This window comes from Pezoporus occidentalis, unplaced genomic scaffold (genome assembly GCF_034315485.1).
Source record: "Pezoporus occidentalis ecotype Australia unplaced genomic scaffold, CSIRO_AGI_Poc_V1 ctg282, whole genome shotgun sequence".
NCBI lineage: Eukaryota > Metazoa > Chordata > Aves > Psittaciformes > Psittacidae > Pezoporus > Pezoporus occidentalis.
The window spans coordinates 233,368-250,409 of NW_026914741.1; the positions used below are offsets into that span (position 1 = coordinate 233,368).

The 17,042-nt window shown below is 51.7% G+C and overlaps 1 protein-coding gene across 1 annotated transcript; it reads right to left on the reverse strand.

Moving 5' to 3' along the window:
• Positions 1-3,075: 3,075 nt before the first annotated feature.
• NMB (neuromedin B) lies at positions 3,076-7,425 on the reverse strand. The gene is made up of 3 exons (XM_062625775.1): positions 7,246-7,425; positions 6,603-6,805; positions 3,076-3,355 (listed from the first exon to the last, which is right to left on the reverse strand). Exons 1-3 carry the CDS (start codon positions 7,379-7,381, stop codon positions 3,308-3,310), a joined length of 387 nt encoding a protein of 128 aa, XP_062481759.1. The 5' UTR covers positions 7,382-7,425; the 3' UTR covers positions 3,076-3,307.
• Positions 7,426-17,042: the final 9,617 nt, after the last annotated feature.

Here is a 17,042-nt window from a genome sequence, read left to right on the forward strand (position 1 = left end):
CCTGATGGTTTTTGGAGCCCTCTGTAGAAGTTCCTATCACAGGAGGGCTTTCACCCAGCTCCATGGCTGGTGTTCTGTCCCTACTTCCCTAGAACTGCTTTCATGCATTGGGGACTAACATCACATGTCTGCCAGGATGAAGTGCTGCAAAGAAAGACCATAAAAAAGGCTTTGCAGTTCTCTAGCCTCAAGCAGCAGCATTTGGTGCACACACGCTGTACAAATATCCTCCTGAGCAGGGTCACATAAGGGACCTTTGTTTTGTTTCCTGATAGCAATCTAATTTCCTTTCTGCCTCTTTCTTGCCCTCCTTCATTGCCTAGTTTGTTGGTCTCCTATGGAACAGAGGTCTCAAGACACCTCAGAGGAAGCACACCAGCATGGAGTCTGATGTCTTTGCTGAGGACATAGTGGGAGAACCAGTCCCGTGTGAATGAATGACAGGAAGAATTTCACTAAGCCTGGGTCAGCAATGACACCAAGTGGTGGCAGTGGCTTTTCACAGACATCCCTCTGAGCCAGCTCCTCCTCTGGAGGCAGTCTGACAAGTAAAGAGAAACGTCTCCATTTCTATTGTCACTTCACACCTTTTTCCCACCCCTGGGGTCATACCATGGCCACAGGCTGTGGGGAAGTCTGGGAGAGCAGCGAAGAGCACGAACCCATGCTCTGAACTGTCACTATTGCTGAGGATCTGTGCTGCGTGCTCTGTGCTACCTCAGTTGAGTCAGTGGCCTCACTGCATCTCTGATGGCGCTGTGCAGAAGCAACAAACTACTGTGAGCCAGTTCTGGTGTCCATGCAGCAGCACAGAGGAGCCTTGAACTACAGCAGCAGAACTGGGGAGGGGGGGAAGCTGGAAACCAAGCCAAACCAAAAAACAAACTGAAGAATTTGCCCCTTTCCCCAGCTTTGCTCCTAGAAATCCCCAAAGAACACATGTGACCTGGTGAGTGATGGGGCACTGTGCTGGCGGATGCCAGGGCAGAACAGGCAAATCGCCAAACCATGGCATCCCTCAGAAGTTGCTCTGTCCCTCTCAGTTTGTAATTTACATTGAAGAGAGATTGGTGGGTTCGGGCTCGAGTGGTTGCTTGACTGTGGGAGAAGGAGAAACACTGAATAGTTAAGCAGTGGAGCAGGTCACCCAGACTTCATACCTGGAGGTTCCAAGACCTGATGGGACAAAGCCCTGAGTAACCTGGTCTGATCCCAGAGCTGAACCTCTGCTGAGGTCCTCTCCAGCCTGAGTTATCCTGTGCTTCTAGGTTGGTGTTCAAGGCAGGTGCTGGATACCTTGCTTCTCAGTAACACATGGCTCAGGGGGTAACATTGCTCCAGCTATCTACATAGCAGTTCAGAGGAGGATGAAGCAGGGCTCCATGGTGGAGCAGGCACTCCACAAACAGACTGCTGCCCATGAAGGACCCATGCTGGAGCCTGTGAGTAAGCCCATGACAGAACACGGACACCCCCAAAGGAAGATGTGTGCTGAGCAGTCACAGGAAAACAGCAAGAAGAAAGGAGCAGCAAAGAGGAACCTTCTGTGGCCTGACTGCATCCCCCTGCCATTGCCTGTTCCTTCACCAGGGTGGCTGCGTGTAACCTGCAGGAGGAAGAGTAGTGCTGGGGCAACGTTGAGACTGGCAAATTGGAGGAAAGGTGTGAAAATTCTTGGGGTTTTGTTTGCTTCCAAAAACCTGAATCGGTGCTCAAATAATTATGGTATATTCACTGACAATAAATTCCTCGAGTCTGTTTTGCCCATGACAGCAATTACCCAGTGACCCCCCCACCTTTAGCTCAACCCACAAGATATTGATGGGAGGACATGGGGGACAGACAGACAGGCTTTTGCTAGGTGAGTGGGAGAATGAGGATCTCATTCAGGTATCTCATGGCAGGTTTCTCCTGTGATGGTCAGAAACCTGCTTGCCCTCCAATAAGCTTGCCTGGGCAGGATGTGAGCTGGTGGCCCCATGGCATGACGGCATGACAGGAATGCCATTAGGCTGTCAGTCCATCACACTGCTGGCTGAGGGGCATCTGGTCTGCTCCAGTGTCAATCACAATACTTTATTACTTTTCTTGCTTATAACTAGTTTTAAGCCAAGGCTTTGCTATAGCTAATGAAAGGCAAGCTAGGGGTCACCCGCATCCCAGCACACAACAGCAAGCCTGGGCAAAACAACATAGGTTGGAAGAAGGGTTCTGCAGTCCTGGGCTCAAGTGACTGCAGGACAGTGGGACGCCTCTTGTAGTGAAGTTGGTGGGTCAGGGACCACGAAGGATACAAAAAGGCCACAGAGGCTGCTGTGATGGCAGAGGCTGGTTGTTCAGCAGCAGGTTGGAGAACCTGGGAGGGCTCCAAGAGGTAGCAAGGTGATACTCTCCCTGAGGGCTGCCACTGTGCAACTGCTCCAGTGAGGCAGAGATCATGCTTGGCATGATCTGAACCATGCCTCCTGGAAAACTAGCTTGGTCCTGCTCTCCTGAAGGGTGAAGGGCCCTAGCACTGGGGCATTTGATGGGGAGCATCAGGTCTTGCAGGCAGTTTAGGGCAATCAAGTTGTAAGACACATGAGTTTTACCCACCAAACTACCTCTGCTTCTGTGAGTGCTTAACTACACGCACAGGGTGAAGGCACATAAACCGACTGAGGGTTTAGTGATCAGCACACGAGGGATAGCAGAAGGTTCAAGGAGCAAGCCAAGGCCAACAAGCCCCTAGTAAACCCTGGGGTCTCCCAAGGAAGGTACACTGCTTGAACCAGAAATCCCAGCAATGCCATGACCAAGATGCTTTTTGTAATGCTGATAATCTTTCCAGCAAAGAGGGTTATAAAGATGCTCCAGCAGTGAGGGGTGGAATCAGCTCATCCAAGCTTGTAATTTTGTCATGCAGTAGTTAGTCTCCTTCAGTGAGCAGAGACTTCAGGGACTGAATCCACCCCCCTCCTGGCTGCTGAGAGCTAGGAGCTTCCTTCCATCACCCACCGAGCTGCTCCCTCTCCCCATGCTCCCTGCAACAAGTCTTCCCACCTTCCCACACCCATGGAAAGATCGGAGCCAGTCTGTGCAAAGAGCCAGCTTTATTCCCAGGGTTGCATCAGACATGAGGAATGCAGAAAACACACAGGCAATATACAGGGAGGCTCCACTTTTCACACAAGCACTCACTACAAACAGTATTACAGAGAGAATAAATAAAAAGTGATGTTCCTACAGTGACCCGCAAGCACGACGCTCTCCTCTGTGTGCCATTCACGGCCAAGCTGCAGACCTCATCCTCCACGGCTGTATTTCCTTAGCTTGAAAAATACTTTTCCAGCACCTTTGTTAAAAGCCCTGTCTCCTACAAGAAAAGGCACAAGGGTGAGAACACTCACACAGTTTATACCAATCTCATCTGTGGGTACCATGGGGCAGAAGATCAGACAAATGTCCCATACTGGACCACTTTCACCAGGGGTGGCTGGGGACACCATACGAGAAGGAAAGGATAGGAGATAGAAGCCTTGTTCCCGCCTCCCATCCTGAGCTCCACCAGCTGGACTACAGCTGACAGACATCAGAGGCAAACTTCACCAACCCACTGAGGTTGGGCTTCAGGAACAAGAGCAGCCTCAGGGCTCGATTCAGCACAGAAGACAAAGAGAGACACAAACCACAGCAAGGAATTGTTACAGAGGAATTTTCTGGGATTGAGTACTGCCCAGAGGTCCTAGAGCTGTGCAGGGTAGCACCTTCACGCAGAGGGGTTCTCCCAACAACCATGGAAATATTCTACTCCACTCATGGTCTTGCCCCATCTCCTACAGAAATACTGCCTTACACCCAAGAAGGTGACAAAGGACAGGGACAATCCTCTGCCAGCCAAGTCCTGGTCACACATAGCAACAGGGAGACACCATGAAGCCCCAGCACACTGAGAACTGAGCCCTGCCTGCCACATGTGGTTAAATGGGCAAAACAGAAACCCCAGTTTGCAAACCCCTTCGGCTCTGTGTGACTTCTGTCATCGCAAGCACGGACCAGCATGTGGACTCCCGTCTTGCAAACACATGGGAAACATCCTGAGACAAAAACAAAGGGCAACAAGCAGAACTAATCCACGTGAAGGGAGAGCAAGCAAAAAGACCAAACCCTGGGGTTTATTTCATGCCTAGAAACACCCCTCAGAATGCAGAAACCCACTTGTGAATGATCGTGACACCCTCAGAAAAGGAAAAGCCCACTCAGTTTTTCAACGAAAGTTCCTTTGATCCTCTGTGTTGCAGCAGTAGAGCAGCACTTGGAGAGCACATCCATTCCTGCCTTGCTGGCCATGGGGGGGCCAAGGAAGGGAGAAGCACCTTTGTTTTTCTAAATTGAGTTGAGATGCAAGTGACAGATCCTGAGCTTGGGGCAGACAGAGTTTAACAGGGCAGAGCTATTAAACAGGCTTATCAGGCAGGTGGTGAACACAGCACACAGACCACTTCAAGCACAGACTGGATGCTGACCCCACACGTCCAACAAATCACACTGAGGGGAAAAGTTGCCAGGATGGCAGGAGTTTGCATTAGCACTGTGTCACTCAAGAAGTAGGAAAATAAAGTCCCATCAAAAAGCAGAACATAGCACTCAAAGCACCAGGAGAAGCAATCCTGTAATATCAACCAGTAGCTCAGAAGCAAGGATGCCCTGGGGAATGGGTGGTGCAGAAAGGAGCAGGAAGGCAGGAGCAGAGTTTCATGAGGTGCTCAGAAGGGCAGAACCAGACCTGTCACCCAGGAAGTTCTCCACAGCCACCACAAGGATGAGCACAGCAGGGCACGGGCCAAGGAAAACAAGATGGTGGGAGAAGGTGAGGGATACGAGGCAGCTGCACATCAGGCACCTATGCTGTGATGCCACATGTGTTCAGAGCATCCCATCTCCCATCAGGGAGGCATCAGGGCAGTGATGAAATCACTTTGATTTCAGTGACAAGCTTTGACACCCAGCACACACGTGCCAAAGGTTGATGTCAGTGCTGGGTGCTATCCCTGGGCAGGACCTGCCTTTGAGCCCTGGCAGTGAGTACTGGAAGGCACCAGCACCCAGCTGGCCGCCTAAGGTAGAGCACCAGTGCTGGAAGCAGCCTCCACTGAAACATGTCTGCACTGTGAGCAGTAACCACAGGACTTGCATCCAGAGGAGAGCCACAGGGACCACTTACCAAACTCGCACCACATGCTCACAAACATCTTAGTGGACAAGGCAGAGTGGCACATCCACCAGCCCTTTCATCATCTTGGGCAGGTAACACAGCATACACCCTTCTCCTCAAAGGCTCCGCAGGGAGGACAGAGGAGGGTCCAGGACTTTCATAGCCCTCTCTCCCCTTCCAGCTGCATCCAAGCAGCAAAAGCCACAGCAGCACAGCACACAGCATTGTAAGGCTGGTGTCTTCAGCTCATGCTCTGCTGTATCCTAATGGGAGAAAGCCCTAATCAAAAGCCTTGGTTTACCTTAGTCTACTGAAACCAAGTCAAGAAGGCACTTGAACAACCAGTGCCACTCAGGCTTACAACCCTGCAACTCTGCTCCAGCTGTGCCTTCCCAAAAAAGCAGAGAGGAGCCAGCACTGCCTACACCTGGATAACAGTTTTACCCATGTGCAGTGTTAATGAATAGCTCCTAGAGTACAGCAGCTCAGTGGGACAGCACACGTAGGACCCACTTAAGAGGATTCCATCCCCTTTAGGCGCTCGGTTACTTCCTGCTAGAAAGTAACGGCGAGACACCAGGGAAGCATGCATGAGGTGACCGACATCAGCGCCACAAAGAGTGAGCAATTCCATCTTGTGTGAGGGTCTGTGTGTGTGCATTGCTCCCAGAAGCAGGCTTTCAATTAGGAGTTGTGTGAGCTACTAGGCAAAAGCCACACCAAAACTGAGGATCTGCTGATGCACAGCAGGACTACCAGAGCTCCTGCCTGCTGAGACCCGCTCTGCAGAGGCACAACTAACACACGCCTCCTCTCTGCCAGACAAGCACACAGAGCAATGTGCTGCTCAGTACTGAGGGATCCTGACCGTAGCAACGCAGCGCCAAGGTGGGGAAGTCAGGGTATCAGGAACCCAAGACCTCTTTGCATGACGGACTCCTTTCCCTTCACGCATGGAGCTATGTCCCTCTTGATCTCTCTCTAAAGAAATAGAGGGGAAGAAGAATCTCCCAGTCCCTACAGTGACTAGAAAAGGGGACCTTTCTTCATTGCCACAGTGGCCAGCCATCCTAGTCTGCATCTGCTCAAGGAAGACCCAGCAGTTTATTAACAAACCCTGCGCTAGAGATCACCACTGCTACAGCTCCACTGCAAGATCTCTTGCTCATCCTCACACCCTTCCCAAGCATTCCCAAGCCACTGCCCAGCTAGGCACAAGCCTAGGGAGGCTTTTCTGCCCCTTTACGACTGGTGTTAAGAAGAGGTTTAAGGAGGGTTAACAAGAGTAGAAAGGGGGGAAATACACCTCTAGCAACTCAGATGCTCCCAGCAAAGCTGGCTGTTGCAGATTAAGATCTCCACCACCTCCCTGTTCTGAGCATCCCGTTCCCTCCTAGCCAGTATTCACCTGGTCAGTGAGGTCGTATTTTCCTTGATTCTCATACAAAAGCCTCTCTTGCAAGAGGATTTTCAAGAGCTCACGGGTAAGCAGTTTCATCATGTCCTCCAGCAAGGCTCTGAGAGAAGGACCAAAGACCACGGGCACTGCAGGCTCCTCTGGTGGCTCCAGGTGAGGGGAGCCCGTGACACTCTTCTTCCCCATGAAGTGACCTGCAATAAACACACCTGGGTATCTGCACAAGAACAGGGGAGAGCGGCTCTGGAGGAGCTGCTGTCTGCTACCTCACCTCACACTGGCACACGGCAACAAGAAGCACCGAGCAAACCTAATGAATTAGCCAAGTACATCGAAGTGAGAACCCCAGAAATCCCAGGTCCTCGTTCCACACGGGACACTTGGGAAACTTCCCCGTCTTGTGCCGGCATTCCTGGGATTGCAGCAGTGCCGGACACGCGAGGAGGTTGCCTTTTTCCTGCCTAGGTCTTCTCCTGCCCACCCCACGCCTCTAAGCACCCCCTCCGCCCTGCGGGGTCCCGAAGGCAGCAGGGGGCTCCCTGCAGGCAGCGGCACAGAGGCGCCAGGAGGGCTCCGCACCCCGCGCGTCCCTCAGCTGCTCCACAACACGCGTGTCAGTGCCCCCCCCCGGTACCTGTGGCCCAGAGGTTCCCGCGCGGGTTGACCTTGATCTTGGCAGCCTGGCTGCGGTGCTCAGCGAAGTCGAGGTGCACTGCGCGCCCCAGCGCGGCGCCGCACAGCAGCAGCAGGAGGCAGCGCGGTGCCGCCATAACCTCCCCGGAGGGACCCGCCGCCGCCCGCCCTTATAGAGCTCGGGGCCAGGCCCCGCCCCGCCCTCCCCTCAGGCGCCCTCAGCCGCAGCGGCGGGAGCCCGCACAGCGCTCTTTGTGCCCCGCAGGTCGAGTGAGCGCTGTCGCCGCTCTGCCTGTGCTCACAAATCCATGGTTCCATCGCGGGACGTGGCCAGGCGGGATTCACCCCTCTCAGCCCAGGCTGGCGACTCCCCACTGCCTCCCGCTTCTCTGCATAGCAAAGTGTTCCGTGGTGTTACAGCTGGCCCCGCAAGAGAGCCAGCCAACACCCATGGCACACTTGGACACGGCCGCTTCGGGCTCACAAATGTTATGAGCCAAGCTCTCCCTGTAACAACCACCCTGAGCCTTGTCCACTGCTCCTGCTTCTCTCTGAACCCGGGGACACAGGCTGGAGACCTTGTTGGTGAAAACAGGCAAAGGAGGCATGGAGTACCTCAGCTTTGTCCATATCCACTGCCATTTGCAGTGGTGCCCTACAGAAGAGCTTCCTTCTTCATCCTTCTACAGCCAGAGACGTTTGTGAGATGTGCAAGGGACATCAGATCTTCTGTAACTGAAGTAGTACTTCTGTAACTATAGAATTACTATCACAGACTGGTTTGGGTTGAAGGGACCTTAAAGCTCACCCAGCTCCAACCCCTGCCACGGGCAGGGACCCCTTCCACTAGAGCAGCTTGCTCCAAGCCCCTGTGTCCAACCTGGCCTTGAACCCTGCCAGGGATGGGGCAGCCACAGCTTCTCTGGGCACCCTGTGCCAGCGCCTCAGCACCCTCACAGGGAAGAACAGTTCCTCCCTTTCCATTAATGGGATGGAGCTGTGCATTCCCAGCAACAGCCTGAATGGAACTGTGCTCAGCCATGCCACGGATAGAGACAGTGGGGGCCTGGGACATGGACTATGTATACCCAGGGCTCAAATGAAATGAAATCCATGTAAAACTGGGAGCATTTGAACAGAGGGCCCCAAGACACAGGTTGTGCTGTTTCTTCTTGTCACGTGCCTGCAGCCCACAGGGACTTTCAGTCTTCTCCAGGTTCCATACTTGCAGGGTGTTCTCGGACTGCTGTGGGAAAAGCCTGTGTGTCTGAAATGGCAAAGAAAAAAGGTGTAAGAGCACCCAGAGATCTCACCCAGCAAAGCTGGGCTTAAAATTACCTCCATTTTGTGTTGTATACACAGACCACTCTCAGGAAGCAGAAGTTCTGAAGGGTTGGGGGCTGACCAGGATGAGCAATGGTCAGCAAGGCAGCTCTCATCAGCCACAGTACCTGCGGCAACCAGAGCAGCCTCAGAGGTGGTCACCACGTTCAGAGAAAGTCCAGGTCATCAAGCACATTCATGATGATGGAACAGGTCCCAGGAAAAGCTACAGATCAGGACAAGGTCTAGTGGGGGTACCCAGGGTCAGACACAGCTCAGACAAGTCCACAGCGATGAGGCAAGTCAAGTTGGCCTGCAGCCAGGTCCTGCTGTGCTGGAAGCCAATGCTTCTACAACACAGGTTAATGAGATACTAGTCACCCAGGGCTGAGCTTAAATGGGGATGGAGGCCCCAGGTGAGACCCATTAAGGCCTATCAGTGTCCTCAGGGCCCCGCCTGCTTCTGCCAAGTTTCCAGCTTCATAACTCTACAAGGTGCTCGCTGGTGGAGCGGTCTGTGCCTGAGGTGACCCAGTTCTGTTGGGAACTGGCACAGGGAAGATGTATTAGCAGTGCCCTCAGCATTTACTGCTGTTCATGAGAAGAGTGCTAGAGGATATTCATTCCCCCTCAGGAGCAGGGGGTTAGAGTCCAGACTGCAAACACAGCTCTAATGCTATGGGGAGGAAAACAATGAAAATGTACTCCTGTGTTAGAGGTGCATCCTTCCAGACGGTGCATGCGTCCCCTTGGTGCCTACCTGGCTGGTTGGCATATGCTCTCCTACTGTCTGGGGGTGTGCCATGAGGATAGGCATGGCCAACCAGGAGATACTGCTTTCTAGTTGGTCTGCCACCCATGAGGGAAGTAGTTGCTTCTGCTTACCATGTGTCTACGTGTGCTGGAGGGCCTGGGATGCAACGTGGAATCTCACTTCACTTTCTCACCACACTCCTCCCTTGAACATGTTCAGCAGGAGTGAGTACTGCTGAGCAGGGCAGTGCTGGGCCAAGTCTTTGCTCACCTCCTAAGGAGATGGCCCTTTTGGGTGCTCCCCATGTACTGCATGGGGTGTGTGAATACGATTCCCAACCATGGATGTTGCATTTGCAGCACCGCAGGCCTTACCCCCCTGCTTGCATCCTGTTCGTCTCCTCCATCAAGTCAGCTGAGAGAGGAGCCCTGAGGCCCTATGTCCTGGTGGTGCTAGGTGGCTCTGAGCACTGCCTGGGCTCCAATGTCCCCTGTTAATCCTCACAAGCCTTGTGGGACGGTTTCACTAGTGTCTGGTTGGGCTCCCTGGGATGATGCCCATGATTCCACGTGGATCTGATGTTGAGCTAGACACGCAACCAGAACTGACACAGAGTTGGTCTCTTTTTCAGCTGGCAGCTGCAGGCTGCACACATTCCCATGGACGGGGTGAGAGGAAGAGCACCAAGGCTGATGCCTGGAGGCCCAGGGCTCAGTCTCTGCAGAAGGCTGGGGTATTTGCAGGCTGCAGTGCTTCAACTGCATGCGTGCCACACGCTCACACATACCTGTGCACACACACTTCTCTATTTTCTCTTGCAGACCATGGTCCCCCCTCCAATGTTCTGCACTGTCACTATGTACTGATAAAACATGGCTTGAAATGGACTGACATGGTCTCAAACTTTTTTTTCCTAACCTTTTAAATTCACTCATGGTGCAAAAGTTTGGGGAATCTGGAGCGTCTGGAGAAGTCTTGGGATGTTGTCAGGGCAGAAGGAGGAGGATGTGAGGCCCATGAAGGAGGAGCCTGGTACTGCCCAGCACCAGCATAGGAGAGTGATTTCTCCTCAGGCTGAGGAAGGGGCGTTATCTGGGAAGCTGAGCTGCATTCCTCCACCGGTGCCTTGCAGCTGCTGCCTCCACTGCTCATGCAAACAACTTGTCCGCTGCTTTTCTCCCCGAAATGCCATGGCTTCACTCAAGGTGGCTGCACAGTGCTGTGTCAGGGCTGGGTCTGTCCTGGTGCTTGCTGTAGCCGTTGCATCCCTGCACACCAGCAGCCAGAAGCAGGGAAAAGTGAGACAATGGGTTACCTGTAGGATTATGGAGGATGAAGCCAGGGATAAAGTGATACCAATTACAGAGAGGAGAGAGAAAGGAGCTCCAGGCAATTACAGCACCTACCAAAGCGTGACAGGGGTTAAGTCCGGCTCCTGCAGGGCAGCGCAGCGCAGTGCACCTTGGAGATTAACTGGCTGGGAGCAGGCAGCTCCAGGGACAGGGGACAGTGGCAATCAGCACAGCATTTCAAATAGGGTGAAGGCTTTTGTGCTGATCTCATTTTAATTAGGTACACAACCAAACCAACACATGGCTTCCCTCTTGTTCACCTGGCAGCTGCAGGCTGCATGCCTTACCTCCATCAGGGTGGGAGAGGAGGAGCAGCTATTTCTGATCTCTGTGGCACTGATGAGAGACTTCAAGGCATGTTTGGAAGAGTCTGAGAAGATGAAATCAGGGGCTCCTGAAAGGATGCTAGATTAATTGCTGAGTATGGAGGCTTGGCCAGATGGGGCATGTGTGGGAAATCCAAGCCCATAACCCTGATTTCAAGCCTGGGAAGAGCAATGGAATAGCTGCTCAGGGACTTGGTGGAGGCTGGAAGTGGGAGCATGATTCAGGGCAGTGAGGCTTCTATGGTAAAATACAACTTGTGAAAGAGACTGTGCAACAGTGTTGGTGCTAAAGGAAACTGCCTGGCTGTAATGCAGGCAGGGCTTTGAGAACACTTATTCCATCCTCTTCAGAAGCCTCATTACAAACCAGCCCCAGACACGGACAGATCCCGAGCAGGAGGCTCAGTGCAGTTCACCTTCTTCAGTGGTGTCATTATAGCTGAGTGAGTTTACCAGTGAACATGTCGTGGTGCTGAGCAGCCCCTGGGCAGACGTGGATGAGTGGGATCCATCCAGACAGTGTTTTCCTACATCTCAGTCATATGGGACTGGAGTGGGCTGATTGCACAGTGTCCAAATTCCTCCCTTCCTGGGAAAGTAAGAGAGCTGTCCTCTCCCTTGTCATCCTGAGTCTGGGCAAATGCAGCCTGAGAGGTGGTGGCAACACAAGTGGCCTTGCTTACAGAGAGCATGTTTCCTCTGATGTTCCTAACCTGGGAAAAGTAACTGGCACCCTGGACCCACCTGAGAGAATCACCTGAGAGCCACCTGAGAGAATGACCACAACCTCAACTGCAGCTCCCAGTCACCAGCCTTGTGATAGATTTTCTGCCTCTGCTTTCCCCTCACTGCCTGCACCCCCATCAGCCACGCAGTGAGGGGACAGCCCTTGGTGGCAGAGGAGGGAGGCTGGAGCCTGCTGAGCTGACAGCTCTGATCTGGAGCCCACTGAGACAATCAGCATCCAGAGCAGGAACTGTCACTGCAGAGCTCCTCCTCTGCTTGCTCTCTCCAGCTCAGCACTGGCTCACTTCCACAACTGTTTCCAGCCACCAAAGGAATTTCCCAGCTTATCTGTCAAAACAGGCATTACAAATTCTACTGCAGAAATTGATTTTGCTGCAAAGGTCACCACTCTGGCTTCCGCAAGTGGTGCAGGAGGTCAGCCTGTTGGCCACCAGCTTCCGGTGAGGGCCTCATGATGGAGCCAGGGAAGGACAGGGATGACTCAGAAAACACCAGGCTTGTGAAAAATGGGCATGTCCTTGTGGCAGAGCATACTGCACAGAGCTGACCATCCCCTCTCCCAGTAGGATTAACCTTTTAGAACTGGGTGAGAGCAGCCTGCAGCCACCTCTCTGCAGCCCTGCACAGATCCACACCCTGCAGGACCGGTCCCTTCTCACCCAAAGCAGCCTCAAAGCTCCAGGGATCCTCAGTTTGTGCCATTAGTTTTCCCAGATGCCTCCAGCTGGAGGAAGCAGTGATTGGTTTGCTCTGTTTTCCCCTAGTAATTCTTGCACGCGATTTGTTTTCTCGATGGCTACTGACCACTGAACTGACATTTTCATAGCACAATCTGTTCCAGCCCCAATGTTCCAGATGGTAACACTTAGCTCAGCACCCGTTGTTTTATAAATAGGGTTAAAATTGTTTTTTCCCCCTGTGCACCATTTTATATTTATGTACATTTGAATTTCATCTTTTTTATTGCCCACTCTCTTTCCACAGCTGGCCTTCATCCACACAACCCTTTGTATCAGCAGCAAACTTTCAGTATTTGCCTGCATTTGCTCATTATTGTTGAGTATGCTGAAGGCAGCCCCTGCGCAGCTCCCTAGTGGTTTCTGCTGCACAGCTTTTTGCCTCCTACATTTTGTTCCTTAACTTTTAGCAAATGACTTCTCCCTGTAAGGGCCTCACATCCTATTCCACGGCTGCTTCCCTTCTTTAAGAGCCTTTCCTGAGAGACCTTGCAAATACCTCTGGTTATCCAGGTGGATAATACCAGTAGGCTCACCTTGCCCCCACACCTCCTAACTCCTTCAACAAGCTTCAAGTCTACTCTTTAAAGCAGTCTTACTCCTTTCCAGTCCACACATCTAGTTTATAGCCCACAGATCCCTGCATCTCCACCTCAGCCACCATTCTGTCCCTTGGTGCTATGTGGGCTTGACAGAATGGGTGCTCATCATGGCAAATAGGTCAACACTCTCAGGTGTGAGTCTCTTCAGAGTGTGATTCCTCCACTACTGGTGTCCTGGAGCTGATGGCAGCATAGGACACATGGGGTGTCCTATTCCTTGTCAAAGAGCAACTCTTGTCCATGTAGGACTAATATGAGTAGTAACAGACCTGTGAAGCAGGCACTATTAGCAAATCCTCCGGATGTACCTAAAGATGAAGAAATATTTCACCAGACAAAGAAAGAACTTTCCATAACTATGCAAAATAAATACATCTAAAACCTTGATAATGCTGAGCTAATAATGGACAAACAGAACAGACCAAGGTGGAGATACTGTCTTAAAGCAAGGTCCATTTTGTTTCTTCTCTGTTCAATTATGCTTTGACACCTTGGCACTGACTAAAGCATCTCCCAGAGAGGTGACCAGTAAAGCCTTGTAGTGGTTAAGCTGTTCAGCCTCTTCACTGCTTCTCCAAAGCTAGGTCATATTTAAAGTCCTGCCATATGCCTGTGGGTCTGTTTTGATGCATTTGTCTCTTGTTTACAAAGATTAAATCCCTCTGTTTTTCATTCATTCGTCCACAGGCAACAACTGTTGTTTATAAAAGATAAAATTTGAAATCTCACACATCTTGTTTTCGACTCTTTTTCAGTGTTCGTCTAAGCTGTAAATGAGCTGTGGTTTTCCCTGAGGTTTCCCACTCACTCCGCACCCACTGGACATTGTACAAGTAACTTCTGCAAGAAGAATTAGCAAACAAAATCTTTCCTTGCAGGCAAATTCAGACCCAGCTCAGAAGCATCCCAGCCAGAATTACATGGCAGAAATCTGACATCCCACTTTGAGTGTATTGAGCTTCAGAGACATGAAATTGAAGTTCATATTCTCCACATTATTTTTACTTCTGTCTCTCTGGAAATTGAAACCCTCACAAGGTTATTTTCTACAGGGGAAGGAGAGAGTGGGAAAGAAAGGTGGTATCAATCTGCGCAGCAGTGAGAGCTCCACAAAGTGGTTTTAAATTAGCACACAGAAGGAGCAAAAAAAGCTGAGAGATGAGGAGCTGGGCAGAGATAGCAGGAGGCAGAGAGTCGGCTGCATCCTGGATAACAGAGGGGGCATTCCTACTCCATCCCTATTTAGACTGTTCTTGAACGCATATCATAGAATCCCAGAGCAGCTTGGGTTGGAAGGGACCTTACAGCTCACCCAGCTCCAACCCCTGCCATGGGCAGGGACACCTTCCACTAGAGCAGCTTGCCCCAAGCCCCTGTGTCCAACCTGGCCTTGAGCACTGCCAGGGATGGGGCAGCCACAGCTTCTCTGGGCACCCTGTGCCAGCGCCTCAGCACCCTCACAGGGAAGAGCTTCTGCCTAAGAGCTCATCTCAGTCTCCCCTCTGGCAGGTTAAAGCCATTCCCCTTGGCCTGTCCCTACAGGCCCTTGTCCAAAGCCCCTCTCCAGGTTTCCTGTAGCCCCTTTAGGCACTGGAGCTGCTCTAAGGTCTCCCCTTAAGGAGCCTTCTCTTCTTCAGGCTGAACCAGCCCAGCTCTCTGTCATGGTTAAAGCCCAGCCAGTAACTCAGAGCCACACAGCTGCCCGCTCACTCCCCACCATTCTTCCTCCCTCCTGCTCCCAGAGGGATGGGGAGGAGAATCATCAAAAGAATGTAAGTCCCATGGGTTGAGATAAGAACAGCCCAGTAACTAAGGTATAACACAAACCACTGCTGCTACCACCAATAATAATAATGATATGGGAAATAACAAGGGAAGAGAATACAGCTGTTCACCACCCACCGACCGATACCCAGCCCGACCTGAGCAGCCATCTAACCCTCCTGGGTAACTGCCCCCTGTTTATATAGTGGGCATGACGTGCTGTGGTATGGAATACCTCTTTGGCTAGTCTGGGTCAGGTGTCCTTTCTCTGCTTCCTCCCAGCTTCCCCTCCTCCCTGCAGAGCATGAGGTTCAGAAAGTCCTTGGTCAGAGTAACCATTACTGAGCAGCAACTAAAACCATCGGTGTTATAAGCGCTGTTCCCAGGCTGAAAGTCAAAAACACAGCGCTGCACCAGCTATTAAGGAGAAAAATGACTGCTACTGCTGAACCCAGGACACACTCTCAGCCTGGCTCCAGAGCACAGCTGCTCCAGCCCTTGCAGCAGCTCTGTGGCCTCCTCTGGACTCGCTCCAGCAGCTCCATGTCCCTCTGTTGTTGTTGCCCCAGAGCTGAATCAGGACTGCAGGAGGTTCTCCCCAGAGCACAGTAGAGGGGGAAAATCCCCTCCCTTGACCTGCTGCTCATGGTCTGGGGATACAGCCCAGCACATGGCAGGTTCTGGGCTCAAGCATGCACTGCTGGGTACAGATACTCTCTGTGGAGATACTTGTTTTCCCCCAAAGTTTAGCTTTACTAGATCACACATTCAGAGGACCTGCTAGAATTGTGCAGGTGTATGAATTGCCCTATGAGCAGGAACAGATTTAACTCACAATGCACTCAACCAGCAGGACCCAGCACGTTGGCAGGCCTTGCTCCACAGGGCTGTATCTGAAGGAGCTAGTGTTTTTTTTACAGAAGCTGAGGGGTAAGCAGGGTTGAACACACATCAGCAGAAAAGCTGCTGCCATGAAGAGGAGCTCCTTATGGCTGGGCAGACTACCAACCAGCAGTGAAGACACCAACTATGGCTAAGTAGATCCAATAAGCCAGGTTTGCCAGGAAAGCCACTGTGCCCCTTCTGAATCCAACATACATCAGACTGGCAGAACTATCTCTGCAGAGACCTGCAGATTCCTGGTGCATGAGCAAGCAGCAACACCTGGTTGCAGATGACAAAGGGATGGAGGCATTGCAAGGGAGGGGAGAAGGTAAAAGAGGCAGGAAGCTATTCAAGTGGCTCAAAGCACAGCGTAGGTGCTATTCTCCCAGCAGCCATTGATGAGATGGTCACATCAGTCATCTATTATGCATCAGCTACCGCCAGAAGCTGCTGACACTGACAGGAACTGCAAGGGCCCTGCCTTTGTGGCATCACCCAGGCACATCTTGTAGTCTGAGGACTGGAACCATGACACTCCTCATCTGATTCAGCCACTGAGTCACTGACATCATGTGGGTCTTCAGCCTGGGATACATAAACCTCTGCTTTGCATTCCCCCTGCTCCAGCAAAGGAGCCACCACAAGTGAGGTACTCTGGCTAAATCTCCTCTCCTTCTGCCAGTGAGCTCAGCCCAGTCTAGAAGCTAAGTTTGCATTCCTGCCTTTCTCCAACAGGAAGTGGTCTTCTGACCATGCACGGACAAGACTTCACCTTGCAGAGTCTCCTTGAAAAAATAAGTTTGTCCTGTTCAGATTTTAGGGGCAGGAAGACCACCATGAGATTACATGGTCTCGTTGAAGAAAGCATGCAACTGATCATCTTACAAACCCAAGCCCTAGAAACCCAGGTAAGCAAAGCACAGTGCCAGGCCTGGATGAAACAGTGTAATGCTTATTACTATTTAACTGACAACCATGTGTTCAAGCATCATAAATATACAAAGACAGCCTTTGTCCCAAGGAGCTTCAACTTTCAGCACATTGCTCCTCACAGCTCACCTCCCATCCACCACGCTCTTCCTCATGCATTTGGCTTTGATATGAAAGAGTCACCCAACCAAATTCTAGCAACACTCAGATTGCTTTGCTGTGTGAAACAGCTCCTGCTCGTGCAGGAATCTGTGCCCTAAGCTGCGGATGTAACTGAACAGTAATTAAGCAATGAAACTGCCAACCAGAAAACCTGTTGTTTAGCTGTAACCACAACAGAGACAGCGGCAATCTTGGCCCTGGCAGAATTTTATCTTC

What these genes read in the sequence shown, in the direction of transcription:
- NMB (XM_062625775.1), bottom strand. Translation starts at nt 7,381, where the DNA reads ATGGCGGCACCGCGCTGCCTCCTGCTGCTGCTGTGCGGCGCCGCGCTG. An exon ending in CGGGAACCTCTGGGCCACAG is followed by an intron (nt 6,806 to 7,245) that starts GTACCGGGGGGG and finishes TGTTTATTGCAG; the next exon opens with GTCACTTCATGGGGAAGAAG. An exon ending in AATACGACCTCACTGACCAG is followed by an intron (nt 3,356 to 6,602) that starts GTGAATACTGGC and finishes CTTTTCTTGTAG; the next exon opens with GAGACAGGGCTTTTAACAAA.